This window comes from Tursiops truncatus, chromosome 7 (assembly GCF_011762595.2).
Source record: "Tursiops truncatus isolate mTurTru1 chromosome 7, mTurTru1.mat.Y, whole genome shotgun sequence".
In the NCBI taxonomy this organism is placed as follows: domain Eukaryota; kingdom Metazoa; phylum Chordata; class Mammalia; order Artiodactyla; family Delphinidae; genus Tursiops; species Tursiops truncatus.
In genome coordinates this window covers 13,524,063-13,551,713 of record NC_047040.1, presented here as the reverse complement: position 1 = coordinate 13,551,713, position 27,651 = coordinate 13,524,063, and the positions used below count along the sequence as shown (strand labels likewise).

Sequence of the window (27,651 nt, the reverse complement as noted above, 5' to 3'; positions counted from 1 at the left end):
TGCTAATTCCAATAGAGAGATGAAATTGATTAGAAGATAAAGCATACTTTTTACCCAAGATGAGCACTGCACTCAAGGCCATTTCTGAGGTGAAAGAATGGGGCAATTATCTGTAATTCCAGTCATGAGCTATTTCTATGGCTTCCAGAAGAGAGAACTGAATTGCAGCTACACAGTCCTCCAGGGGTCCTGCATTTTTGCCAGAGACATTCTCAGATTCTATTGAAAGGAGTAGAAAAGCTGCATATTTGATGAGAGTGTAAAAATCGATAGTGACCAGAATATTAAAACCTATTATTCAAATTTAAGGCATCCTGTTAGCAACAACTTGATAAAAAATCCAACTTTTAATGAAGTGCATATGACTAAAGCCAAATGGAAGCTATTTTGAGACGGGTAAAACAGTGTTGCCATGATATCTCCCAGAAACAAACAGATGCCTCATGGTATGGGAGCAAATGGGAAACCTCAGACTCCCCAGGGCTGGTGATCTGTCTGAGAGTCAGGGAAGTGTTGGCTTACTCTGCTGGGCTAGATTCATTTCCATTTCATGCATTTTAAAAACTTCCCATTTCATTCTTGCCAAATGTATGATGTTAGGAAATCCCCATTGCTGGGGTGTGGCACCTACCCATCCCCTCTTGGGGCTCTGACTCACTCTGCGCAGGACCAGCAGTAGATAGGAAAGCAAGATGGAAAAATACTCTGCTTCTTTGGAGAGAGTCTCTGACTCAGCACAGTTACACACTCAAGTTACACTATAGAAGACAGTGAATATCAGCTTATAAAAGGCTGTTATTGTTCATTCTCAACTTTTCCCAGTAGTGACTATAAAAATCCATAGTATCAGAACCAAGGTCTCTCCAGAAAAGAGTATAGATTGTGTTGAATCATCATGAGCATCTTGGGCTTAAAATCGTAATGGAAACAGTTTCTTTCTGGGAAGGACTCTTATTTTCAGCCCTTCTAAATGTTAAAGGCAAAGTAAGGGGCAACGTATTTCCCAAATCCTTTAGCTTAAAAATAACCAATTCAATAAACCTCAGGCAGCAATGTCTTTTGCTCAGCTGTTCAGAAGGGAGAAGCTGAAAACTGGAAACCACTTGATAGACTGAGATGGGTCAATTTGACTTTCGGAATCCAAAGTGGTGTTTTTGAGCTGAGGTGGTGAAAGGCCTCTGCCCTGGCTTGGGTCACTGGCTGGAAATATTTCTGTAGAACACTCCAGAGTCTTTTCAAGCTAGATTTCCATTTTACTTCACTTTTGTTAAAAAGCAAAAATTCTTTTTTGTTGCTGTCATTAAATTGATTTAACTTGATTTCTAGAACTTTACTTTTATTCTTTATTTCTTAAAAAGATAATTGCTCATCCAAAGGAAAAAATAACATTGCAGAAGATAAGTCCCATAGAAATCCAAAGGAACTCACTAATTTTCATGCAAGTATTATGAAATGGACTTTCTCACTCATGGGCCATTCTGTTCAATAAAATATCCTGCAGCTGCCACTGTCTTATTTGTAACTTTAAAACGTCAACCTGTCCTGGATTTAGTAGTTACAGTTGTGTGGCTTTTGATGAAATACAAGGAAAGTCATGAGCTTCAAAAGTAAATATTCTTTATAAATTAGGAATATATCCAAGAGACAATGGCTTTTTAGTTGGGTATTAATAGTAATGATGTAAGAAAATTGCAAGCAGATGCCTCTGGAGAATCCTTGACATTAGTGTTATTTAAAGCTATTCTTTGTAAACTTTTGCTCAGTTACTCAGGCTCAATCACCATCACCTTCTCCAAATGACCTTCATGAAACCCGTTTGGGCATGTTTTGATTTCTCTCTCTCTCAGATCAACTTTATGTGCTTGCTGTAGCGTCTCTCTTGAGACTTGTGGTTTATGATCTCTCCATCAAATTATTCTTCTCTTACCTCCCATGCCCAACCACACGTGTTCCCTACAGGAACATCAAGGGGCAAGGGGAAGGCAAAGGAGTTTAGAGCTTTTATGGGAATTTCTTTATTTTGCTGATGTCTCCTCATCTCCATTATTCACCTGGAGCACTTTAATCACCCGTGTTCTGAACCCAGACACATTTATCTGCTTATCTGTCCTCTCTTCATAGCACTTCCTCTCATGTGCCCATAAGGAAATTGACACTTATCCTGTTCCATCTCAGGCAAATGAACTTCTGGTCAGGATGGGGCTCTGTTCTCTAAGTAGACCATGGATCTTCTTGTTAAATCTTGGGACATAACCAAGGTGGAGCTGCAGAGGACATGCCAAGGGGGCTCTTAGATGCCAACTGTTAGCACTTCTTAAACTTATTTTCACCCTCTTAGAAAATTCAAGATCCCATATAAACTTTCTCATATTTTCAAACTTCTCCTATTGACACTACACACATGTGGCTCTCTCAGTAGCCATCAGACCTTGCATGTTGTCTTAGAATCAGGAGAATCAGATGCTGATTGCTTTGGAATGATGTGGGAAAATAGAGTGATCTGCTAGGACTGCTAATCGAAAATTTTCAATGAACATATGCCATCTACGTACACCACTCTACAAAGTACCCATACATCTGTTTTTTGCATTTAATGTTCAGAACCACTTGTTCGGTAGCACTCATGACCCTCCCTTAGAGAGTTAAAGTGATTGGCCCAAGGACATACCTGTTTGAGCCTTCAGACCATAACCAGGTATGGTTCTTTGTAACTCATTTACTACTTCACTTAGATATGATTTAACCGAATGTGTTCAGAGATGACTTCAGGCTAGATAGAGATGATGGTTTATTTAGTGAGATGGCGGACAAGGATGTGGGTTGTGGAAGGACTTCAGTGGCAGACTATCTGAAGACCTAAAATTCCAACAATTAAAAATTCATTCCTTTAGATGTGGTACATACCTACAATGGAATACTACTCAGCCATAAAAAGAATGAAATAATGCCATTTGCAGCAGCATGGATGAAACTAGAGATTATCCTACTAAGTGAAATAAGTCAGAAAGAGAAAGACAAATACCGTATGATATCACTTACATGTGCAATCTAAAATATGGCACAAATGAAACTATCTACAAAACAGAAACACACTCATAGACATAGAGAACAGACTTGTGACTTGCAAGGGAGGGGATGGAGAGAGAGGGATGGACTGGGAGTTTGGGGTTGGTAGATGCAAACTATTACATTTAGAATGGATAACCAACAAGGTCCTACTGTATAGCACAGGGAACTATATTCAATATCCTGTGATAAACCATAATGGAAAAGAAGATAAAAAAAAGAATGTCTATATGTGTATAACTGAGTCACTTTGCTGTACAGCAGAGATTAGCACAACATTGTAAATCAACTATACTTCAATTAAAAAAATCATTCTTTTGAGTTAAAGATTGTCCTTTGACAAAGCGAGAGAGAGGCATGGACATATATACACTACCAAACGTAAGGTAGATAGCTAGTGGGAAGCAGCCGCATAGCACAGGGAGATCAGCTCGGTGCTTTGTGACCACCTGGAGGGGTGGGATAGGGAGGGTGGGAGGGAGGGAGATGCAAGAGGGAAGAGATATGGGAACATATGTATATGTATAACTGATTCACTTTGTTATAAAGCAGAAACTAACACAACATTGTAAAGCAGTTATACTCCAATAAAGATGTAGAAAAAAAATAAAAATAAAAATGTGCTGAAAATTAAAAAAAAAAAAAGATTGTCCTTTGAAGATACTAATTTTCCCAGGAAACAGTAGCACTCTTTCCTGTAGTCAGTCATTGGATCAAAAGTTTGAGGCAACTTCATGTTAACCTTTCAGCAGGTTTCACGCAAGGATGGGAAATGCACAGGAACTGGGCAGCCACTCCTAACCCTAACTCCAGTGCCCAGCACATTGCCAGTTGCCCGTACCGCAGGAGCAGAGGTGGTCTCACGTAATCCTTCTCAACCCAGTGTCCCAGGCAACAGCTTCCTTTCTCTTTTTAAAAAAATTTTTTTTTGGCTGGTGGCTTGTGGGATCTTAGTTCCCTTGCCAGGGATCAAACCCACACCCTTGGCAGTGAAAGTGCAGAGTCCTAACCACTGGACCGCCAGGGAATTCCCAACAGCTTCATTTTGATTGGAGTCGGTATTTGAATTAGAATCCACTTGGAAGCAAGACAAACACAGATGGAGAAGGGGGGGTAGATTCTGCTTGAGGAAGACAGGACTGGGTGGAGGGCTCGAGCAGGGACTGCAGCCAGGTGACATGAGGTCACTGAGTGGTGGGGAGGGCACGAGAATACAAAGGAGCTAGGAGCAGAGAGGAGTGGGGAAGCTTCCAAATGAAAAGATCGTGTTGTGAATAACTCTGCCCGAGTTTGCTCCTACAGATGTACATATCCAGAACCAAGTACTTCAGTGGCAAACCCTGCTGAGGCTGAGAACTGAAAAGAAACCCAAAGCAGACAACACTGATATTAAAAAAAAGAAAAGTCCCTTATAAGAGAGATTCAAGGACACTCATTCCTACAATGACTTCTGGCTCCAAATCCATCTTCCCACAAGCTACTCTTTCTCCCTTTGCTCTCCATTCCCTGCCCTCGCATTTTCTCTGGAACGTCTCCATTCCAACAGAACTTGGAGAAATTACTCCAGAACTCCCAAGTGCAGGTCAAGAGTTTGAACTGCCAACATCGCAAAGAAGATTAAGACACAATCTGCCTTCAAGCCAGCCATGGCGTGGTTGGAAAGAAAAGGCAGACACGTGAAATGGTAACTGACAACATAATGAAGGAGAGAAAAACGGGTGACGCAGGCGTCTGTGCCCATGAAGGGCAGAGAATGAGAAATCCAGATGAGCTGGGGTCGAAAGCAAAGCTTCTGGAAAATCTATGGACTTGATCTATTTCCCCGAGAAATAGACTCTGATGTGGAGATTTACATGCAGGAAATGTACTGCGAATCCACGCCTCTTTGGAATCCTCTTCAAAGGCAGAAGGAGCTGAACTGTGATGTAGGTACAAGGTGCTCTCAGTCAGAGCTGGGGAGCCCTGATAGCCCTTCGGAGTCGTCTTGAACTGGCAGTGAGGCCAGGCCTTTGTACCTCCCACCATCAACCAGTCATTGAATGTGAGGTTCGTCTGGGCTCACATCGGACAAGAGGAACTCAGTTGAGAGCCATTAGCTGCCAGGAGAGTGAGCAGCTGGGGGAATGGGGGTCTCAGTCCTGAAGGGGGGCTCTGGGTGTCCTATCACAGTGGTCACACGGGTGTGAATTCAGCTGAGTCCTGGCGTATATGGTTGGGTTTATACGGTTGGAGAAAAGCAACCTTTCAGGTGGAGGCACAAGGTTTTTCTTTGTTTTTTGTTTTTTTTGCGGTACGCAGGCCTCTCACTGTTGTGGCCTCTCCCGTTGTGGAGCACAGGCTCCGGACGCGTAGGCTCAGCGGCCATGGCTCACGGGCCCATCCGCTGCGGCATGTGGGATCTTCCAGGACCGGGGCACGAACCCGTGTCCCCTGAATCGGCAGGCAGACTCTCAACCACTGCGCCACCAGGGAAGCCCTTTTTTTGTTTTTTTTAAGTGAGCCGAACAATGTGGCCCCAGTGAAGGGTGTGCGTAGGCAGGCAGGCAGGATGTGAACCTGGGAGGAGGGGAAGGGGCTTCCGGCAGAGAACCTTGAATGCTACCCGTGCCTGCACTTGATCATTTTCGGAACAAAATATCACATTATCGGCATATAATATGATACATATTTGCATATATATATGATTTTTCACTGATACAAACATGGGGGGAGGATATGGGGGCCCTTGTAATATGAGCAAATTTAAAATTTAGAGTCATTTTGTCACGTTTGCTTTCAAATTGGTTTCATTTCCTAACTGCTTATGAGAGTACTGAAATTTTACATATATGTATATATATAAATATTTTTTCTTTCTTTCTGGAGTTTGACTAATACTGTAAGATGAAAAGCCATCAGTCTGCAAATACGGTAGAATCCTTCTGCAGAGCAATGTTCAGGTTATGAAATCTGACACTTCCCATACATACTCTCCATCTCTTCAGAAGGAAACAAGTTTATTGGTCCATTTGTATTGTTTTCTAAACGGATGAGAACACAGAATAGGGACATATTATGGGAGGTTTGGATATTGGGCACTTGTTTATAAGGTAGTTGTTGCCAAAAATGAAGGGATACATTAATTTGTTTTGCAGTCTGGGCGTTGTGCACTTTGAAATGAGAATGGAGAGGTAGCTACTGAGTGGGATGATGAATGGGTGGGTGGACACAGCCAAGACTAAAATCCCAAGTACTAGATCTACTTATTCTGTGTTGGATACCTTCCAGGGTAAGCCACAGGAAAATAATGTCCCTTGTCTTCTTAGTTTCAGTCTTTCTATTTGAAGAACTGGGAAATTTGCTACCATTTTTTTTTATAGAGCTTATTTTGATGAGTTACTAATTAAAGTAAAATGTAGATTGTTTTGAGAAAAAGGTAATATAAAGATGCAAAAGAACATAAAAGAAGAATTCAGTCTTGGTAATTCAAAACCAGGTTACTGGTTTATAAGGCATTGTCCTCTGCAAAGTAAATATTTAGGGGTGGTTAATTGGCACAGGATGCGGTAGAACGTTTGTACCCTTGTATGTCTAAGAATTATGTGGTGCTGGGTACCACTTCTTGGGGTTTCTATTTCAGAAGGCTTGATAGAGCTCAGAAATATGCATTTTAGCATGGGACATGCCTGATGCTGAAGCAGATGATCTGCTGTCCACATCTAGTAATCACTACACTTTGATAGACATAAAAAGTTTGAACTGCGGTCTGCACATGCCTGTGGGATCTAGGCAGGAAACGTAAATAAAAGTGGCTGACCTGGCGTAAGTCAGTCAGGGCCTGCTGCAGACTGTGGCAAAGAGGAGAGCACCTGTAAAGCGATCATTGGGGTCTCAGTTTTAACTGATTGTTTTCTGGTGGGCATGTGAATCCAGCATTACCAGAGAGCTTCATTTTTTCACAGATACTAGAAAGCTGGAATTTTATGTAAGTCTCTGAATATTTAAGTGTTGGTGTGTACCTGAAAAAAATTAAAGACACTCTGTGTGACAGATAAAATGCATCTGTTGGATTCAGTCTCTGAGCGGCCAAGTTGATGCATCTGGTCTAAAGAAGGAAGGAATAGAAGGCGCTGGGATTTGCAGGGTGAGTTCAGTGTTGTTAAAGCACAGTGGTCTTAGCTGATTCTCTCTAGAGCAGCTGACCTTAAACTTCTTGTACTATGAACCATTTCAGGGGCAAAACACAGTGAAGCCATCTAACATATGGCTGTTTGTGAGGCAAAAAATGGAATATTTGGCATTTAACATGAGTAAAAAGATCGGTTATTTTCGATTACTTCCTTAGAGGTTTTATTTTCAGATTTGGACAGGCGACCTAATGCTCACGGTGTCCCTAGGGCAGGGGGGATGGGTGGGTTGAGATGAGGAAATGAGCCTAAAGGTAGGAACTGGGTGGGAGACAATAGCAGAGGCAGAGTCTTCCTGGGTTCCTGGGAGAGTAATCCTCTCGAGGGCAGCTTAAAAATCCAAAAGGGGAAACGAGAGGGGGAGAAGCCAAGATGCTGACCAGGCAGTCAGAAACCCTAAGAGGGAGCCGGAACGAAGCTGGGAGGGATGCTTTGAGCCAGAGGGCAGCTCACACCATGTTTTTTTCCTTTCTCCTTCCTTCCTTCCTCCCTCCCTCCCTCCTTTTCACCCTTTCTTCCTTTCTTTCTTTTGCTTCCTCCCTTCCTTCCTCCCTCCCTTTTTCTTTTTTTTTCTTTCTTTTCTTTCTTTCCTTTCTTTCTTTCCCCTTTCTTTTTCTTTCTTTCTCTTTTTCTTTCTTTCTTTCTTTCTTTCTTTCTTTCTTTCTTTCTTTCTTTCTTTCTTTCTTTCTTTCTTTCCTTCCTTCCTTCCTTCCTTCCTTCTCTTTTCCCTCCCTCCCTCCCTTCCTTTCTTCCTCTTTCTAATGAAACAGTGGACTTTATTTGAAAAAAGCCCAGTTATATGAGTCTCAAGGGGTCGGAGTTCTCATCTAAAATGTCCTTTTATCACTTCTGTGTATATAATATTTCCATGTGTCTTCCAAGCCCTATCTTCCCTTCTGGCCCTCATGTGCTAATACTGACCGATGAGCTTACAGGGCAGAAAGATGAGCTCAGCTAAAGTCTCCTAACTGGAGTCTGGGCCTTTAGAATGTCTGGTGAGGGTCAATATAAAATGATATTCTGGAGCTTGCCTTCTGCATATGGAGACAGCTCAGCTGAACTGCTGCTGGTGTTGGCGGGGGAGGGAGTGGGATGTGTCAGTGGTTCCCACACATGGAGGAATATCAGTCACAGCTCTGATGAAAACACAGATCGGCCAGGATAAGCTCAGGACGCTGCAGTAACAAACAAGCCTTGAATATCAGGGCTCAATACAACAAAATGTTTTTCTCACTCAAGACTCCATGTCCAACAACGTTGGGGGAGTGGTGTGAGTGTGTGTCTGCTCCTGTGGCCACTTGGGGACTCAGGCTGATGGAGTCTCCATCTCCTGTCCTTCAACGATGTCTGCATCAGGCGAAGGGCTGGGGCAGAACCACTTACTGGCTTTTAAGTATCTGCCTGAAAGTGACACATGTCACTTGGGCTCACATTTCAATGGCTAAAATATGGTCAAGTCTAACTTCAGAAGAGGCAGGAAAGTGCAATACCACCACAAATTTATAAAATATACAGATGGAATGTTTGTGAAAAGTCCAGTAATTATCACAACCCTCAAATTCTGATTCATTAAATCTTCTCCAAATCAGTCAAGTTATCTCCTGGGATTTGAAATCCCTGGCCTGTCTAGTTGCCCTTAGGAGGAACTGTCCAGATGAGGTTCAAGTCCTTTTCCTGATTTCTTGCTAAGGCATCATAGGTGGTGAGTAGTATGGTCTGAAAGGATACATGCACCCCAATGTTCTGCAGCACTGTTTACAACAGCCAAGACATGGAAGCAACCTAAATGTCCATTGACAAAAGAATGGATAAAGAAGATGTGGTACATATATACAATGGAATATTACTCAGCCGTTAAAAAGAATGAAATAATGCCATTTGCAGCAACATGGATGGACCTAGATATTATCATACTGAGTGAAGTAAGTCAGAGAAAGAGAAATATCATATGATAGTGCTTATAGTGGAATCTAAAAAACATGATACAAATGAACTTATTTATAAAACAGAAATAGGCTTAGACAACGAACTATGGTTACCTGTGGGGAGAAGGTTGGGGAGGAGGGATAGTTAGGGAGTTTGGGCTTGACATGTACACACTGCTATATTTAAAATGGATAACCAACAAAGACCTACTGTATACCACAGGGAACTCTGTTTAATATTCTCTAATAACCTAATTGGGAAAAGAATTTGAAAAAGAATAAAACAAAAACAAAAACCCCCAAAATGAAACAAACAGAAAACGTTGTGAGGAGGATTGCATTCAGCAGAGGCCCAGTCCCATGATCCACTTTTAGTAGCAACTTGCCCACTCTTCAAGAGGAAACCAAATGCAAAGTAACTGTATTTTTTATTTCTATTAACAACAAAAGGCTTCCATAATTTCACATCTCATTGTTTTTAAGAGCACATATATTACAAATAAAGAAACTCCACAAACTTTAAAGATTAGTATTTATCAACATTTTTGTACACATACACAAATATTTTAATATAATGGTATCTGAAATGTTATTCATATAGTTTTAGCACTGTCATAAGTATTAACTAAAAAGTTTTTTAAATTTGGTAAAAACCATATATTTTACAATCTTCTATTTACATCTGAAATATGCTCAAATGTTAAAAAACATTCACTTTGACCTTTAAAATATGTGTACGAGGACTGGGTATGGAACATAATGTAGCCGATAGCAAACTTACAGTCGGCTTTTGAGCTACACATTCATTGGAATTTCATAGCAAATATTCAGCTTGGCTTGATCGACGCTGCTCAAAGAAAAAGGATGTAAGAAATGTGCAAATCTGGAGGCTGCAAAATTCTCAAGCTAGCGAGGTAAAAACAAAAAATATGAACACCATAAAAACTTCAAATAAATTAAACGTATCTTTCTCTTCCCCGAGATTAGCTGCAAATTCAGAGTTCTCTTGGAGGCGTGTCTGACGTTGCACACTCTCCCTCAAACTTCTGCACTGGGTGAGACAGAGAGGGAGCCGCCTTGTTAATTACTCGAGTGCAAGTTTGCTCCACTCCTCGCTTTGATGGGCCGTCCTGGTACGTAATCTTGGGACAGGACAAAACATATGTGACAAAACAAAATGATGACAGAGAAGTCTGTGTTAATATCTCCAAACACAAAATTAAACCCAGAACAGTGATTTTTTATAATTCCCTACAGGAAATCTGCAAATGTTGAAAAATGCACTTATCAAAGCAGATCTGAAGAATTTTTTCCCAGCCCATGTCTCAGCCATGTTGACCAGATTTAAAGTAGCTCTCTGATACTCTTCAACTCTCATATATATATATATATATATATATATATATATATATATATATTTTTTTTTTTTTTTTTTGCGGTACACGGGCCTCTCACTGTTGTGGCCTCTCCCGTTGCGGAGCACAGGCTCCGGACGCGCAGGCTCAGTGGCCATGGCTCACGGGCCCAGCCGCTCCGCGGCACATGGGATCATCCCGGACCGGGGCATGAACCCGCGTCCCCTGCATCGGCAGGCGGACTCTCAACCACTGCGCCACCAGGGAAGCTCCAGATATATATTTGTAAATGTCTGAATGAACCTTATGAATGTGTTTGAGTAATTCTGGAATTTTATTTTATTTGCAAAGTTTGTAAACTGTATGGGCAAAATCTGCCCCCAAAGGGAAACAGCTGAAGCCTCATTTAAATGTTTGCATTAATGGAACTATAATACAAGGAAAAAATATACCTTGACCTGATTTTACTTTTGAAAATAATGTTAATACGCCTAAATCATACTTTCCTGTCAGATCTGTTCAAATAATGATATGTGAACACAGTAACAATCACAGAAACCCCAGGCACCTCTAAAATCTCTGTGCAGAAGAGACTTAATTAATATTTAAAATTCTTGGTTATGACAATTTTCCCACTAACTTCCTGCATTACCATGCTTTAGCTCTACTACTCTTATGGGATGGAATGGTCGCTCTGTCCCCACCCAAGCACCTGGCATCCATGTATCCTATACTACCAATAAGTTCTCCTTTTGATCAATGTCTCAAGTTCTGCTTAAATAAATTGGCCAACAATGTATCAAAAGAAATTCTAAAAGCAACATGCCTTTGGATCTCGCCTGCTTGGCACTTTAACAGAGTAGATGTGTTCCTTTCCCTGTATTTTATATTTGATATCCATTACCAGCGTTGACTTCACTATGCTGTCATCCTTCTAAATGTTGAAACAGACTCCGAATCAGCATCTTACGCTTCATCCAATAGTTACATGTATTACTTTGGCCTCCATCAAAGGAGGCTTTTATGGATTTTGGCTGTTTATAAAATAGTGTGGCATTCTGACTGCCTGTACAGGTAATCACTGCCTGCCTGTCACTTTAGCAGCTGAGGCTGTTCCATCGCCACATCTCCATTTTACACACTAGCATCCACTTAATCCGGCTTCATCTCTCTCCTTAGACTGAAGGTTCTTTCACTAAGTAGTGGCTTCAGTCTAGGCCTTTTAGCTAAGACTTTTCTGGACACTCTTGGAGTGAACTGCATAATCAATTCTGTTTCTGTTTTTCTATTTCTATGTTTGTCTATCCATTCTAACTCTGTTTCTGTGTTTTAAAAGTTTTATGGTAGAATTTCTCTCTTCTACTGTTATTATATATGTACCTGTTTCCAGAATATGTGGATGAGTATCTAGGTATGTAAAGGTATTCATACATTAAAGATGATGGTTCATTCATGCATTACAGGGTTATGCTAAAATTTGACTACCCTTCCCTCTGCTAGAGTTCAAACCCAAGCATTATGGTCAAATGCTTTATTAAAAAATTGAGAAAAGAAGCAAACAAATTTTTTTTGTTATAAATCTGAACTGAGATAAATACCCAGTTTTTAAAAAATACTTTGGACTTTAAGGACCCCTATCCTTTGCTAGCTATTTCTGACATTACAACCAACTCAAAACACTTATCAATGGTTGTCATGAAAATAGCTTATTTTGCTGTAGATGACTTAGAGTTTTGCTACGGTTAATTTAAATTTATGATTGATAATCGTCAATTAAGTAGTTAATTTAGAATATCCTCTACAGAGTTAGAAGTTAATATTTTGTCCTCATTTTAATCTAAGGTGGAAATGTGGAATGGCCACATAATAGAGTAAATCGTTTTTAAGGAAAACTTTTTTTTTTTTTTTTTTTGTGGTACGCGGGCCTCTCACTGTCGTGGCCTCTCCCGTTGCGGAGCACAGGCTCCGGACGTGCAGGCTTAGTGGCCATGGCTCACGGGCCCAGCCGCTCCGCGGCATGTGGGATCTTCCCGGACTGGGGCACGAACCCGTGTCCCCTGCATCGGCAGGCGGACTCCCAACCACTGCGCCACCGGGGAAGCACGGAAAACTTTTTTTTTTAGGATCGTGAATGTTGTAGTCATTGTGCCATACATAAAAACCTATGTGACAAATCCCCATAGAAGCTCGGGACCAGGAGAAAGTTTGTCTTTCCTGCCAACAGATATATTTCTTTTACTAAATAACAGGACCCGTGTAATGCATAAGTTTCTTTTCTTTGCATCAGTTTCTACAAAGCACAGAGTCACATTTTGCTTCTCTTAGCGAAGGTTTTCTGGAAAAGAAATTATTTTTCTCTCCTCTTAATCACCTGGTCCTTGTCTTTGTAATGTTGTTTTAGCACTTGGAGGTATAATGAATCTTTGTTTTGGATACAAATGAGCTCAAAAGTATTTCAGAAGTTGACAGAATATACGTTTTCCTTTTAAAAGCTAAGTTGTTAACTTTAGCTTTTTCATTTTAGTAGGCTTTTTAATTTTCATACTGACCTACCTTGAAATAGAAATAAAGTTGTTCTAATTAAGTAAACATCTAGAGAACACTAGTCACTATGGAGGTGTCTGGGAAAAATGAAGAGGTAGACCAGAAGGCCACAAAGGACAGAGTAGACATAAGGAAAGAAAAACATACCGCTTTTGCTTACAGTACTGAGGGAAATACTAGACACAGAGGAACAGAAGCTGTATAAACATGGACCACGACAGAGCTGCCAGGAAAAAAAGAGAAAAGCATTTTTGCCCAAAGTTTCAAGGTCAGATGCAATTTACAGTTGGAAACAAGCATTTCTTTGCCACCTACTCCCCCTTTCAGATCCACTGTTTATTCTTTTTGTTTCATTCTCCGATTTATGATTTCCCATGCTGTTAAGGCGTTGTTCCTGAGTATTTAATTCCCATTACCCCTGAAAAATTCCAAACCAATACTTCCACTAGCAATCCTATCCAGGGAGATTGTTTTCTTTGCAACGTAAGTCAATTAACCATTTCTTTCTCTAACTGCTATGGAGAATTTAAAATGCGGGTAGAAGGAGATGGAAAAGAAGAAAAATAAACATATGGGAAATGCAATTGAATAAAAGATGCTTATGACACATTTCATGTTTTGTTATAGTGCTAGGCCATTTAAGGAAAGGAAAGGGAACTAATATTTAGTGAATGGCTACTGTGCGTGAAGCAGTATTGGGAGGTTAACTCAAGTTCTCCCCCTCAATTGTTCTGGAAAGAACACATCTAACTCCTTGAGGGGACCATGGGTGATGAGATGTCCAGGTAGAGTGTGAGGGTTGACGGACGCTGGGAAGCGGGCCAAAAAAAGCAGAACTTGGCTTTCGGTCGCTCGATTCTCAGTATCCCCAAAAGTATTGTGATTATTGAATGTCCACATTTTGTGCACAGTCTTACAGAACATACTGAATACATGTCAGGAATCATGGATAACTTGCTTGTGGGGTGGGGGGTTGGCTTTTATCCCACTTCTGCATATTTTCCAGAGGTAGCCTTGACCATTAAAAGCCCAGGACCCTAGTCCTGGTGTTCTTCCTGAGTATGAATGCAGAGACCCCTAGTGGCAGAACTGTGGAACTCCACATCCCAGCCTGGGGATTGTGAGGTCCTGAATCAGGGGTGTTGGGAGTGGCAGCAAACTCTAGCTGGAATGCCACCAATGTTCTTGGTGTGTAACAGGCATCAACTGTTCTAGAAAACCAACACACATTGTTTGGATAAACATCTCTGAAAACTGTGGACAGCAACTGGGTTCTCATCTCATCTTCTTTTCCTACAGATTTTTCTCCAACCTGATCCCTCTCCTTTGAGACAGGGGATGTTGTGCATGGGGGAGAGAACAGCTCAGCAACATGGTGTTCAGGAAAGTACAGGGATTTCAGCAGCAGGAAAACAAAGAGACTCTTTCCGGTCCTTCTGGCATTGGGGATAAAATGGGCACTTTCTATGAATGGACCGCTCGGGCTGCCCCAGGGGAAGCCTCACCTGCTCACTCATGATTGCTGAGAGTTCGCTGAGCATGTCCTTATAATGGGATCTCAGTTCCTCCTGGTACTCCAGCTGGTCCTCCTTGATGAGGCGCTCATTCACATCCAGGGCCTGCCCACACACATCTGCAAACTGCCTTTAGTGACAGCAATAAGCAAATTAACAGTCAGAGAAAGTGGCAACTCAAAGTCAGGCTGCTGATACACTCGGCCACCGAGAAGAGGGTCGGTCAGGTGGCTTCCTGGGGCGTTCATTCATGACTCCCTGTCTCAAGGGATTCAAGGAAGAACAGCCCAACAAAGAAAAGCTTACCTGAAGATTGCCTTCAGAAGCTTTACTTGGTTGTCAGGGTATTTCTTTGCATTGGTTTCTTCGAGAAAAGCCCGTGCATAGGCCATCGGCCCGGCGTTAACCTATCGGGGAGGAGAGAATTGGATGAGGACGGTCCCGCCTCCTCCATGGAGCCTTCTCCAAGGCTGGAAGGAGTAGCACCCATCGTGTGGCCCCTCAGTTCTCTCACATTGCCTTGTAGTCTACTCATTTGCTATCGGTCTCATCTGCTGTCTCTCAACTGGTCAATGAGCTACTAAAAGGAGGCATCTGAATTCCACACTTCATTGTCATCCTTCCTCAACTTCAGTCCTGTGTGCACCATGTCACATTTGGCCACATCCTCATTCTGTTAGCACTGTTATTTTCTTAATAACCTTGAAAACTAGACTCACCTTGATTTACTTAAATAAATGTAACATCCGTGAAATCAAATGTTTGCCGTGCTAGTTTTTTCCCTACAAACGTTCAAGCAGACACATAGCTATTAATAAGAGACATTCCACAGTGGTCGCGATCTAGGCAGCACCCTGGGAATCACTGCTTTATTGCATCTCCCTCGAAAGTCTGGCTGAGATTGGGGTCCAAAAGGGACTTTTTAGATTTGCTGAATGAAGGCACAGTGCCAAGTCCTCTTCACGCTCACAGGCATGCGTAGGCTCTCATTAGTGAAGGCGTCTATGTTCTTCAGGGCTTAACAGTCTTTGCATGTGACTGTGGGGCTTGGAAGGAACAAGGTGAAAGAAGAAGGAAGCCAGTGCTGTATCTGAGGCATCTTCAGATGGCTTTGTCTACCAGGTATTGCCAGTGTGGTAGAGTGAGTACAGAGTGCTTTCCTCTGTCTCTCCAGATGCAACTCCACCTTCCTCTGCTCAGCTATGTGCTGAGGGAAGCTGTCCCGTTTGGAGTATAGCAATGGTTCTTTTACTTTCTGGCTTTTAAACATGTATTATTATTATTTTGAGTCAGCCATGGGATACAGACAAGAGGTGGGTGGGGAAGAGGAGAGCCAGATTAGTATCAGGATCAACAGTACTGAGTTTTCTTTTTGCCTCAGGCTCCCGCATAGCTCTGTGTGGCACTGTTACTGACTTGCCTTTATTTAAAATTTTAATACTTTGTTCAATATGGATTTTTGAAGTTATTTTTGATTTTTAAAAATATTGCATTAAAATATAATTTTATCTTGGTTACTGAGTGTTTTGATGCTCCCTTAATTTTATGCCCAAGGAAAATGCCTCACTCGCCTCACCCTAGTCTCAGTCCTGTCAGGGCTTATTTAGGTCCAGGGATTCTTCCTTGCAATCCTCCAGCACAGAACATGTCTATCTGTCTGTCATCAGCTGGCTCTCCCTGCTCTCTCTCTGCTTCCACTAACTCTTCTCTCCCCTGAGTCTTCAGGTCTGGGAAGGGTGACAGCCCCTCAGTCTTACGCCCCGGTGCCTGCCCTCTTTGGTTTTCCTAAATACAGCTTGTACTTCTTTTTTTTTTTTTGCGGTACGTGGGCCTCTCCCGTTGCGGAGCACAGGCTCCAGACGGGCAGGCTCAGTGGCCATGGCTCACGGGCCCAGCCGCTCTGCGGCATGTGGGATCCTCCCGGACCAGGGCACAAACCCGTGTTCCCTGCATCGGCAGGCAGACTCTCAACCATTGCGCCACCAGGGAAGCCCCTTCTTGTACATTTTTCAAAGAGTCATTTGTTACGTTTTCTTCAGTCACCCACTGTGAACAGGCCCTCTGCTTCCTCTCAAGACCCTGACAGTCAGATAAATACTGATGCACATTTTATGAATAAACATTTTAAAAAGTTTTGTTTTTGAACAGTTTTATAAGGCTTTTCATGACAGAGACTTACAAGAGAGCCATGCTTACTCATTTACTAATTATTTGTTAGAATTTAGAATATAGAACACAGTTTATGCAGAGCAGATGGGAAAGGACGGTTGAGGAAGAAGAAATTTTATTTCAGCTAAACCTAAGAAAGGCTTATCTCTAGTTTTTGGCACCATCAATGGGCATTCACAAGGAAACAAAATTTTAAAGACTCAGATGAAGGTGTTGAATGGTACCACAAACAGAAAAATGTCTCTTATACCCTTTGTCAAAAAATTTCAAGGGGCATTTTTTTTTTTTTTTTTTTTGCGGTACGCGGGTCTCTCACTGCCGCGGCCTCTCCCGCCGCGGAGCACAGGCTCCGGACGCACAGGGTCAGCGGCCACGGCTCACGGGCCCAGCCGCTCCGCGGCATGTGGGATCCTCCCGGACCGGGGCACGAACCCGTGTCCCCTGCATCGGCAGGCGGACTCCCAACCACTGCACCACCAGGGAAGCCCCAAGGGGCATTTTGTACCAGGTTCCACTGGCCATGAGTATCTCAGCTCCGGGCGATGCTTACCTTCACGCTGACGCTCCCTTGGAGTTTGAGCTGCAGTCTGATCATGTCCACTTCTTCCATCGTGCAAAGCTGATTAAGCTCGGAAACTTTCTTGGACATCTCGTCAATCGCCACTTCAATGGGATTCAGTTCTGTGCTCGACTGGCTGATGACCTGGATCCTCTTCTTCACGTAGGGGAACAAGTGACTCGCTGCACAAAAGCAATACAAGAGCATTTCAAGGTCGAGGGTTAGTGAAGAGTCAAGGGTTCTCTTGAAAGGACGATCCTGTGTCTTTTCTTTGCACACAGACCATTCCATCCTGCATGTTTTCTGTGTATGTGAGTTATTTTTTTTCCTATGTTCCACGCTCTCATATACCTCTTAGGAGCCCAGCTACTTTCCCCTGGCACGTTCTCCCACGCTTCACTAGCCAACATGTCCTCATTGCCGAGGCTGGACTAGACCATACTATAGAGTCTCTAAACACTGAAAAGATGATAGCTTCCACCACAACTTGTAATTCAGATAAAAACTACACTAAATCACAATCAATCAAGAATGCTCCACTAGATACTGAATAGCATATACTATAATAGCTTTGTTCTAGTTTTTTTTTTCTGAATTATGAAAGTTCTGGAAAAGTTTACTGAAGGGGAATGTTTCCCCATAGTTTGGGTGTGGCTGCTACCCACGTATTTACTATAGAATCTAGGACTGCTCACCTTTGAAGGTAGCTTGGGTCTCCTTCATTCAGATGCCCGCGCTCATTTTTCCCCTCAGCCTGCCCTAAGTCCCCCTCTGCTGGGTTCCCATTTCATTTCTCACGCTGGGCTCTCCTGAAATTCTTGCTTTACTTGGTTCTTTCTCCTACCAGATGGTGAGCGCCTTGAAGGCAAGAATTGTGTTTTATTTATTTGAATTGTCAGAACAATGCCCGACACCTACAGGCACTTATCGAATGTTTGTGGAATGAAGGGAAGACCAGCTCATATGATAGATCCAGATAGTACTGGAAGGGATGCTGGAGGAAAACCCTCTGCATTCATTTCACAGATGAGGAACCTGAATTCCACAGTGGTTGGGAATCTTGCCCCAAAGCACACAATTCCGAGAGTGGCTAACTCTGCAGTAACTGGGGGGTAGTTTCAGGGAGAGAGGAGAGGAAAGCTCAGAGTGCCTTTCCCAAGACACCAGGACCTTCACCACTCTACGGTCTAAAGGGAAGAGGTGGGTAAAGTGACCCTGTGATAGTTTCTGTTTTGGTTGACTTGTCAAGGGTCTCTGTCTTGAAAGAAAATAAAGAAATGTTCCTGGCAAACATTTCCAAGTCAGCACACTTTGGGTACTTGTCTGCAAGATCGAAGTGTCTTGATTTCCGCGAATCCAGCCTAAGCGAGGGCCCTGCGTGGGAGCACGTGCTCGGGTGCCAGCACCTACTTGTCAGGACCGTCCTCCGCTTGCACTGTTCCTCCACGCCACCGTGCTTCTTGCCTGACGGCGTGAAGGGCGTCTCAAAGACAAAGCGGTTGATGTTGTGGTGCATTTCAAAGTCTGTCTTCCGGTCCTCTATTTCCTTTTCCTCAAAGAACGGCGTGACATAGGTCACCTGGATGTAGGCGTATTTGGGGTCCAAATCCTTGGGGTTTACCTGTTTCAACACATTATGGGCAGAGAAAGAGCAGTGAGCCGTGAAGTGCTTCTGAAAGAAAGGTGGGGAACCCTGTATCCCCCCAGCTTGGCATCCTGAGCTGCCCCTCTCAGAGAAGAAAGGCCCATCACATCATGTGAGAGCTGGGTGAACGGAAAGCCCAAAAGCGTAGCTGGCTGGACTGTGGTCAAGCAGCCAGATGGTGGCAGAGGCAGCAGGGACCAGCTTGCCAAGTAGCTGGGGCTCTTTGAAACATAAGTACTTGGCTATGACGTACTATTTAACCTTTTATTTTCTTTCTCTTCTGTACTGAATATCTTCACCTTTGTGTTGAATCAAGCTTGTTGAAAGTAGAAATATATCTCTCTGTTCCTCTACGATTCAGTCGTGTACCTAGACTGGGACCATCAGCTGTGGGCTTGTCCTGTGAAAGGAGGTTCCTGGTCTGTTTAGCAGATTAACTGATGACCTATCGCACGACTGCAAATATTTTTATTTTCGATTTCTCGAATTCCTTCTCTAATCTGCAATAAGTCATTCTATGTAATTTTTAAAACTAACTCAGCTTTGGTGAATAGGCTTGACAAATAGCAAGGAAGACAGGCTTGGGGTCTCCCCCACAAAGCCAGGCAATGGCTCTTGCTTTCCTTCAAGGAGGGAGAGATGAGCCTCGGCCTCTTTGCTAATGATTCCTTGAAGAATTTTCAGGCTTCTTCCAACTTTCTCCATCCGTTCACCCACCCACTGTTTATCCAATTCCAGAGATTGGAGGAAGCTCATGAATTTATTTGTAATGCCGCAGATAATGGCACTGTAAGATGGGTGTAACTGTAACCATTTCACAGATTAAAACATGGAGACTCCGAGTGACCACCCAGCTTCTCCAAGATGCATCGCCAGCTGATAAGTGGCAGCATGTGGCGGGATGAAGACAACAGTTGTCCTGACACCAAAATTGGCACTTCTCTCACTGCTAGGAATTGTTTCTACTTTCCATGTAGAAGGGCGACCATGACCGCGGTTCTAGCTCTGTCCCTCTTTATGGGGAAGAGGTTTGTACCTTTCAAGCTAAGAATGATGAACACATTTTAACAATTTCTGTCCAGATCCAGCAAATCTAATCTCATGCCCAGACCCCTCCAAATACTAGCATTGCAAAAGAGGGAAAGGAAAAAAAAGACCTTTTCTGGGCCTAATAGAGGTCAATACAGTTGGGTGCAAACCAGCTTTTCTAGTTCCACCTCTGCCACACTCTTCTATACAATCTATGTTTCAAAGACCTGCCGTTCTCTAAACACACCTCTCCCTTGAATTCCTCCTGTCACTGCATGTGCTGGCTTTTAGAACGCTTCCAGAGAACACCTTCTCACACTACAATCCCCAGCTCAAACATCACGCTCTCTGTGAAGCATCGCCCAACCAAGAATGAGCTGTTCAGGGAGGCCCCAGCCCCAAGCTTTCCCTGTGTGACTTGGAGGAAAGCTCCAGGAAGACCTTCATGACTAAATAAATACTTTTTTGCTCTTTCCTCCCAGTCCACCATTGGGCCCAATTACTTTAACCCTTTGGTTGCTACTCAAATGCGAACAACCTATGGGAGTGATTTAGGGTTTAGTAAGTTGTTTCTAAGGTTACCTAAAAGTTACTCAAATAAACATGTACAAGGTTTTTGACACTCCCCTCCCCAGTCACCAATCCATCGACCAATAAACAACCGAAACGCTCAAAATAGTTTAGGTAGTTTACTTTGCATAGTCAGGCAGAAATTTAAAACATTAATGAATGTAGTTAAGAGAGAAAAAAAAATGTAGTCAGTTCTTTGCAGTTGCATGAATCTTGATGTTCCCCTACCTTATTGGAGTCCTGGATTATCTTCACATTGTCCGCTCCGAATTTATCTGCGTAGAGCTTGAGCAGTCTTTGGGAAATCTCGGAGAGACCTGTCAGCTTAGGCTCTTTATAAATATACTCTTTACCTTCTTCTTCTTCAAAAAAACCCTATGAAAGACATACAGCGAACCGCCAAGTTTATTAGAGAACTCCAACTGCAAATAAGGAGCAAAACAAAAAACATTTACTTAAATATTATAGCCAGTATTTTGGTTGTCATCCAAGCCATAGATTAGCACCCTATAAAATTCAAATTCAGAGAAAAATCGAGTGAAGGAAACAAAGTATCATGTTAGAATCAGTCATTAGTGTAAATACTGCCTAGTCAGGCCAAAGAGCCTCACGAAGCAAATTACACGTATTTTTCTCTATTAGAAGAAATCATTGGTAATACCTGCTTGCATATATTTTAGGGGAAGAATGCCCTCATGTGGTAGCCTGGTGTAGAACACAAAGTCTGGAGTACTTTTTGGTATTTTTCAACGGTATTTTTCAAAGAGCAGTATCATTTTTAAGAAAGTCTTGGAAACCAGGATAGGAAGTATTAATGCTATAGGGCAGATAAAGGTATCTAAATGGGTTGATATGCCTCCCACATCATCTTAGATGAAAAGCCATAACAGAAATTACATGTGCTATGCTCGCAAGTACTGTTATTTTTAATATTTCATCAGGGGTCTGATGCAACTTGGCTATGTGCAATTTTGTCCTTCAATTTACTTTACTAATAGATCCCTTACGTTCTTGAAAAGCTAGACCTTATGAGTGAAAGTAGTAAAGTAACCATGTTATCATTTTTATGTCATAGGAGCAAGTAGGTTTTAACCTCTGTTAATTTATTTACCTGGTTTGAAACAGGGGGAAGGGAAGATTCCATTGCGGATAATTGAGGCAATCTTTATAATTCCTTCTCACTGAAGAGACACAGAGGCATTTTTCCTTTGGAATAAATGTGACCTCAGAATATTGGAGTAAGTTTGCAGTTTAAGAACCCAAGTGTCTCTGGTATCTTCTGACTGCAGAGTTTACCTTAAGGAAATGACTTCTGAGGGCTGAGTAAAGATACTGAAGGTCATAAAAATATCTTACCTATACATTTTTAAAAATTATTTTTGGCTATTTAAAAACTACTCATTATGTGTTAAAAAACATGGGTAAAATGTTCCAATGCTGTTTTTTTTTTCATGGCTAATGTGAGGCAATCTAAGAATAATGATAACAGCTCACATCTGTATGGTTCTTCATACTTGTAAAGCACTTTCATCCATGTAAGTCTGCCCATCATGAACAGTATACTTTGTATCATAATTGGGCTATAACTGAAGGCAAGGAATAAGGCACATTCACCAGCACAGTTCTTGTTCAGCAGGTAATTGCTTGTTTCCTTGTGTTTCCCTAATTGACTTTGGGCTTTTTTAAGGCAGGAAAGTATCTTGTTCAGCACTGCATGTCCAGTATTTAACATAGTGCCTGGTCTCTAGAGAGACATCACTGTACATTAGTTGAATGAATAAACAGATGAATAAGATAGCTCTCAGAGGGCTACATCTTAAAAGGATATATTTGTACCAAATATAACTGGAAAAGATTCCATTGCTTTTAATACAGATGTTTTTGTGGAACAAATTTCTTTGAGAAATGTTCAAGACCAACACAGTTGATTATGAGTACCTTGACTCCAGACTGCTAAAACAGTGATGTATGATGCTAAAGGCATGAAAAGTCTCTCCTTATCATTCTTCTAGACTTCGTAGGGGTAGTGAGGTCTGGCCCTATCCCCACATGACTTCCAGCCTGCTAGGTTTTTTCTGTTGCTGTCTTTATGGAGTTTTGTCTGATTCAAGGTCAGAGGTTAGTGGCTCAAATTGACAGACTGACACAAAAGAGAACTAAGACTTCTGAGGCCATCAACCAGAATCCCCACAGGGCAATAGCTGAAGAAACATTTACAACTTCCATTTCAACGAGAAAAATGTCTCCAAGTTCCAGGAAAAGATTTTCTCATCATGGTGTGAAAACTAGCACAAAGATACTTTCACTGTGAAAATTTTCCCCTAACAAATTTCTGAATCCAGAGTTAGCAGAAAAGGAGTGGTGAGAGCAGTATTTTATTGTCGTTACTATGACCCTTGTGGCCTTGATCATGACCTGTGACTCCTTTCATCCTTACTCCTTGGTCTGGAGGATGGGAAATAGTACAGACTTAGACTTAGGAGACCCTAAGGACAGTGTCCGGGACACAAAAGGCCATTGGTGAGTGTTAGCTATAATGAGGAGAATGGTAGTGATGACAATGATAAAGGAAAAAACTGTCAGCAAAGCAATCTGAGTTCTGGCTAATATGCAGGGAAACAGCTAAACTGAGTTTTGAGTGCTTAAAAATACCTACCTTTGGGTTCTCTTACTTGGGCACTACACTTTTCCTTATTGTAAAAGGACTATTGATGATTATTTTGATATTTTGGTAAGTGATTGATCAGAAAGAATCGTGATTAGAATTAATCAATTTATTTACAGCACATGGAGCTATAAACCTATTGAGACTATTTTATAAAATGAATAGAAAGGAGCGGGTGTAGCAGAATATAGCACTTAATCCCTTACAGGGACTGTGTAAGAGCTTTTGGAGCCAGAGAAATGGAGTCTCTGAAAATGGCCGGGATGCGAGCTTATCTCTTACCCAGGGAAGTCAAAGCAAAGCCCAGTGAGGCACAGGACACTATCTTAAGGAAGTTTAATGCTCTGTCCGTGAAATAATTGAGTTATAAATAGGGACACAAGGTGATGAAAACCTAGGGGCAGTCTCTCTTTTGCTTTTGCCCCAAAGTGATGAGAAGACTGCATTTCAAGGCAACAGGAAATATGACTTCCGCATTTTCCATAGTTCTATTTTTTAAAATGTCATTTTACCAGGCAACAAACGCCCTGATCTGCCATGGTTACGAAACAGCCCGTATCCTAGTTAAACAAGGACTTTGAGTCAGTAGGTAACATGCATGGATTATGAAACTTTTAGGCAACAGATGATGATAAAAATGTACTTCAATAAACCGAAAACGAAAATTATTGACTCCTTCTTAGATGTTTTTGCAGGTACTTCAGAATCTTGAAATAGCTCTGGATCATTATTGGGATGTCAAATATAAGTGCCCCTGCTATTATATTCCACTGATTCAAGGTTCACAAAGGAATGCATGCAAAGAGGAATCTAGTGTATAAAAGATGGGTCAGAAAATCACAATAAGCTAAATGTTAGGAAAAGAAAAACTTCACAGATGCAGAGAGAAATGGTTTCATACAAACATGAACCCAATTATTAGTGTGTATATATATATATATATATATATATATATCTCAGTGACTTTCATCTAGGAGGGGAGCCAGAAGGGTGTATCACACCCCAACATGGAGATGATGGCTGTACACAGTACACAGGCACCTTTCCTCCACCCCCAATCCCTTTTCTATCAAGATTCTGAGGTGCATCTATACCCATGTAAGCATGATTGAGAATCATGGAATTTACATCCTTTGATGAACAGAATAAAATTCCCCCAGGCTTTTCACTCAATTCATTCCAGGGCCATCTGATGTTTTAAGTTATTCAATGAGCATTCACTTGCTTGCTTTCATGCTAAATACCAGAGCCTAAGGATTTCATTGATTACAGTTGATGTTTGATCACTACTGGCGGTTCATTACTCTGGAAATGAATACTTCAGGGACACTTGAAGGGGTGTTTTATATAGGCTGCTCTGTGTAAAATTTCCATAGTCAGTGATGCCAGCTGTTGCATTAGAAAATCCATGCTATGCAAGACTTGCGTTTTTATTAAAGTTCTCGCCACAAAAGCACAGTTTTCAACTTGTTTTCCAGGGTCTGGCTCATTGCAGACATAATATTAACTACTCTAGTCAGTACTATAAAGTGAAAGTACTAGCCCACGGGGGACACTAAAATATTTACACAAAGGCCTTTGTGGAGGCAAAGAGCCGACTGCATGTTATATTCCCACAATCTTCGGAATATGATTGTGAGACATCAATTTGGATTAATAGGTGAATTTTACAAGGACATAAGGTACCATCATAAAAAAAAATCATTTCTGACCATGGAGGTTATGCTAATGAAATAGTCAAGATTTTCTCAGAAACCTTCATTCTGCACACATTTGGGAGGATGTGCAAATCTATTTGCTATCTCTTTATCATCAAATATAAAGTGATGTGCGCCGTCTGCTCCCATTGAATACAGCAGTTCACCCTCTCCGTTTGGTGTCTTGGGACAGGTAGTTGAATATCATTTGAACAATGATGACAGGCTCTAAATGACTGTTTATCAGAATGACCTCCATTAGTTCTCTTTGTTCAAAGGCAGCTGGGGTTTGAGTTTACAGAGTACCATGCTTAGGCATGTCCTCAGGTCTGCAGATTTAACAAGGCACTTTGCCTTTTAAGGTCAGGTTGGACTTTTAAATAAAAGACAATTGAGAATACTGGCAGCATTAAAAACAAAAAGTCAAGTGCACAGTCAGCACACTTTATTGAGGAATCTGCAAAAAGAACAAAGTTAGGACATTTGAAAGTAGCTCTCCCCCATCCTTCCCCATTGCCCACCACCTCCCCCATTCTATTTAATAGAGGGGTTTCCAAGTATTCTTTTAGTAGGTGAGTTAAGGACACGTGACCCCAAATTTACAAATGAAGGTAGAAAATACTGATATAGTATGGATGGGGGAAAGGGATTTTAAAGAATTACAAAAAAGTATGTATTGGTCAGAGAAGCAGAGCTGACTGTGGACAATGTGTGGATATTGAAGGAATTTGCTTTTCCAGCTTACTCAGCAATAATTACATGGAACCACATGAAGTTGCCATCTTTGTAAGTAAAAAAGAAGGTTGGTTATGGGCAATTTCATATGGTTCAGAATAACACAGAGAAAATTCTGTGTCACAGAGCTCTAGGTCTTGGCATGTTATTGCCCCTCAGCTCATCCTCTAAAATTCTTACACGGCTTCTTTTTGCATCTCAGGAGACTTAACGTGATTCACAGGGTAAAGGTTTAATTCACTGTTCATCATTTATGTTGGGAACTAACACCATCATTTTCGAGAATGCTCAGAGCTCACCACCAAACAGAGAGAGCCCTGTTTCTCCACGATACTCATTTGGAAAAGGGCAGGGTCCTTTCAGGACCCTGGGAAGGTGCCCACCAATGGCCACCATTATAACTTTTGAGATTTTGCCCACCATGCTCTTCTTAATCAGCTGCAACTCTGGTGGCCTGAACTGAGCAGGCAAATTCCAATACTGAGCCTGCTATCCATATATTTCAAATATGTGTGCCCATATTTATCTGTGTGTGTGTGTGTGAGTGTGTGTGTGTGTGTGTGTGTGTGTGTGTGTGTGTAGGTTTTCAGACTACATCGACCTTTGTGCAGAAAGATATTATATATGAAAAATAAAGGATACATTTTTGTAATTCAGATAAATGGAATAAACACAATTTAGTCCCAGAAATGCAGGATGACTCCAAAATGAATGGAAACAGGATTATCTCACCTATCTCAAACGTTCATTTGCACAAAAAAGTTAAGGTTCAGTAAAAACATAGGGAGGGAAGTGTGAGGCTTATTAGAGCATGCAAGTGGAGAGAGAGAGAACTTACCACAGCCTGGAACAATCAAGACCAAAAGAAGAAAAGAGTAAACATCTGCATTAAAATCTCACTGGAAAAGAGCATGATCGTTTCGTTTCCACCTGTTTAGCAACCAGTATCTTAGATGTTGGTTGGAGAAACCATCAGGTAGGCAATCTGCTTTTCATGACCAGACTCTTAATGGCAATTCATCACTTTTTCATTAGAAAGATCGCCTGAAGCGTTGTAAACTCAAATCTAGGTTTGCTGAACGTACGTCCTGTGAGCTACATCCATGCTGCTCAGTTAGCCTGTGGCCATTCCCAGGAAGCCCTTGCCTTTCCCTTACAATCCCTCAGCTCCCACATTCCCTTCCTGATGAGGAGTTCTGCCATTATTCTTGCTAATGTTTCCCTGAGGTCAAGAGTCATTTATTTTCTGTTTATCGCTGATTTGCAAGATAGCATTTCCTTTTCTCTCTCCTCCTCTCCTGCAGATTCTCACATTTCTATCTCCCCCATATACACTATCACTTCAGATAGGTCAGATTCTTTTCCAGGGAACCCCCAAATGAGTAAATTTAGCTTCTTTTCGTAGACTGTCTCCACAGTCCTGATGCTCCTGTGCAGTGGGGGAAATCTGGGTTGGATTCATTTGTTTATGGTAAGTGGCTGCCCAGTGACATTTTCCTTTCCAGGGAGAGAGCAGCTGTCTTTATTAATTCAGACATTAGTTTTTAAGCTGCCTTTGGTGATTAGAGGACAATATGTATTTTCCAAAAGACTTCAATATATATTTTCCAAAAGACTTAAGTGGGAAGTGATCTAGAATGACCATGCTGGATTTGACACGTTTGTTTGCAGCCTTAAAAGATTCTGAGGAGAACAAGAAGTCATGTGAAACCGTGCCTTACGTGAGGGGAGAAAAAAAAGGAAACGAGAGGGCTGAGGGTCATTACCACTGTGAAAATAGAAGAATGGACTGATTCTCCGTGAAAATAACAGTCTGAAATATGGCTGCTGAAATATACTAGTGTTATAAGCCTGCCTGGATGGTGTCTGGGTTTATCCCACCTAAAGCACTACTCAGAGACATTCCGAATTAATATCTAAGTGCGCTTTGCTTTTAAGACAATGCTATGGCTTGCTAATATTTTCAGTCTTGTTCATTGTTTATGCAGTAAGCTGAGAAAGATCACTTTGAC

At 41.8% G+C, this 27,651-nt stretch overlaps 1 protein-coding gene across 5 annotated transcripts in view; it reads right to left on the bottom strand.

The window, feature by feature from the left end:
* Positions 1–9,566: 9,566 nt before the first annotated feature.
* The window catches only part of DOCK10 (dedicator of cytokinesis 10), a 280,789-nt gene continuing 262,704 nt past the window's right edge, over positions 9,567–27,651 (bottom strand). For all 5 annotated transcript variants that reach the window (XM_033859650.2, XM_019923632.3, XM_019923631.3 and 2 more), the window contains exons 51-56: positions 20,771–20,917; positions 18,709–18,919; positions 17,290–17,480; positions 14,877–14,977; positions 14,562–14,700; positions 9,567–10,299 (exon numbers count right to left, since the gene is read on the bottom strand). In XM_033859650.2, coding sequence (XP_033715541.1) covers positions 10,153–10,299; positions 14,562–14,700; positions 14,877–14,977; positions 17,290–17,480; positions 18,709–18,919; positions 20,771–20,917 — 936 coding nt within the window. In that variant the 3' untranslated portion in view covers positions 9,567–10,152. The remainder of the gene's footprint in view (positions 10,300–14,561; positions 14,701–14,876; positions 14,978–17,289; positions 17,481–18,708; positions 18,920–20,770; positions 20,918–27,651) is intronic.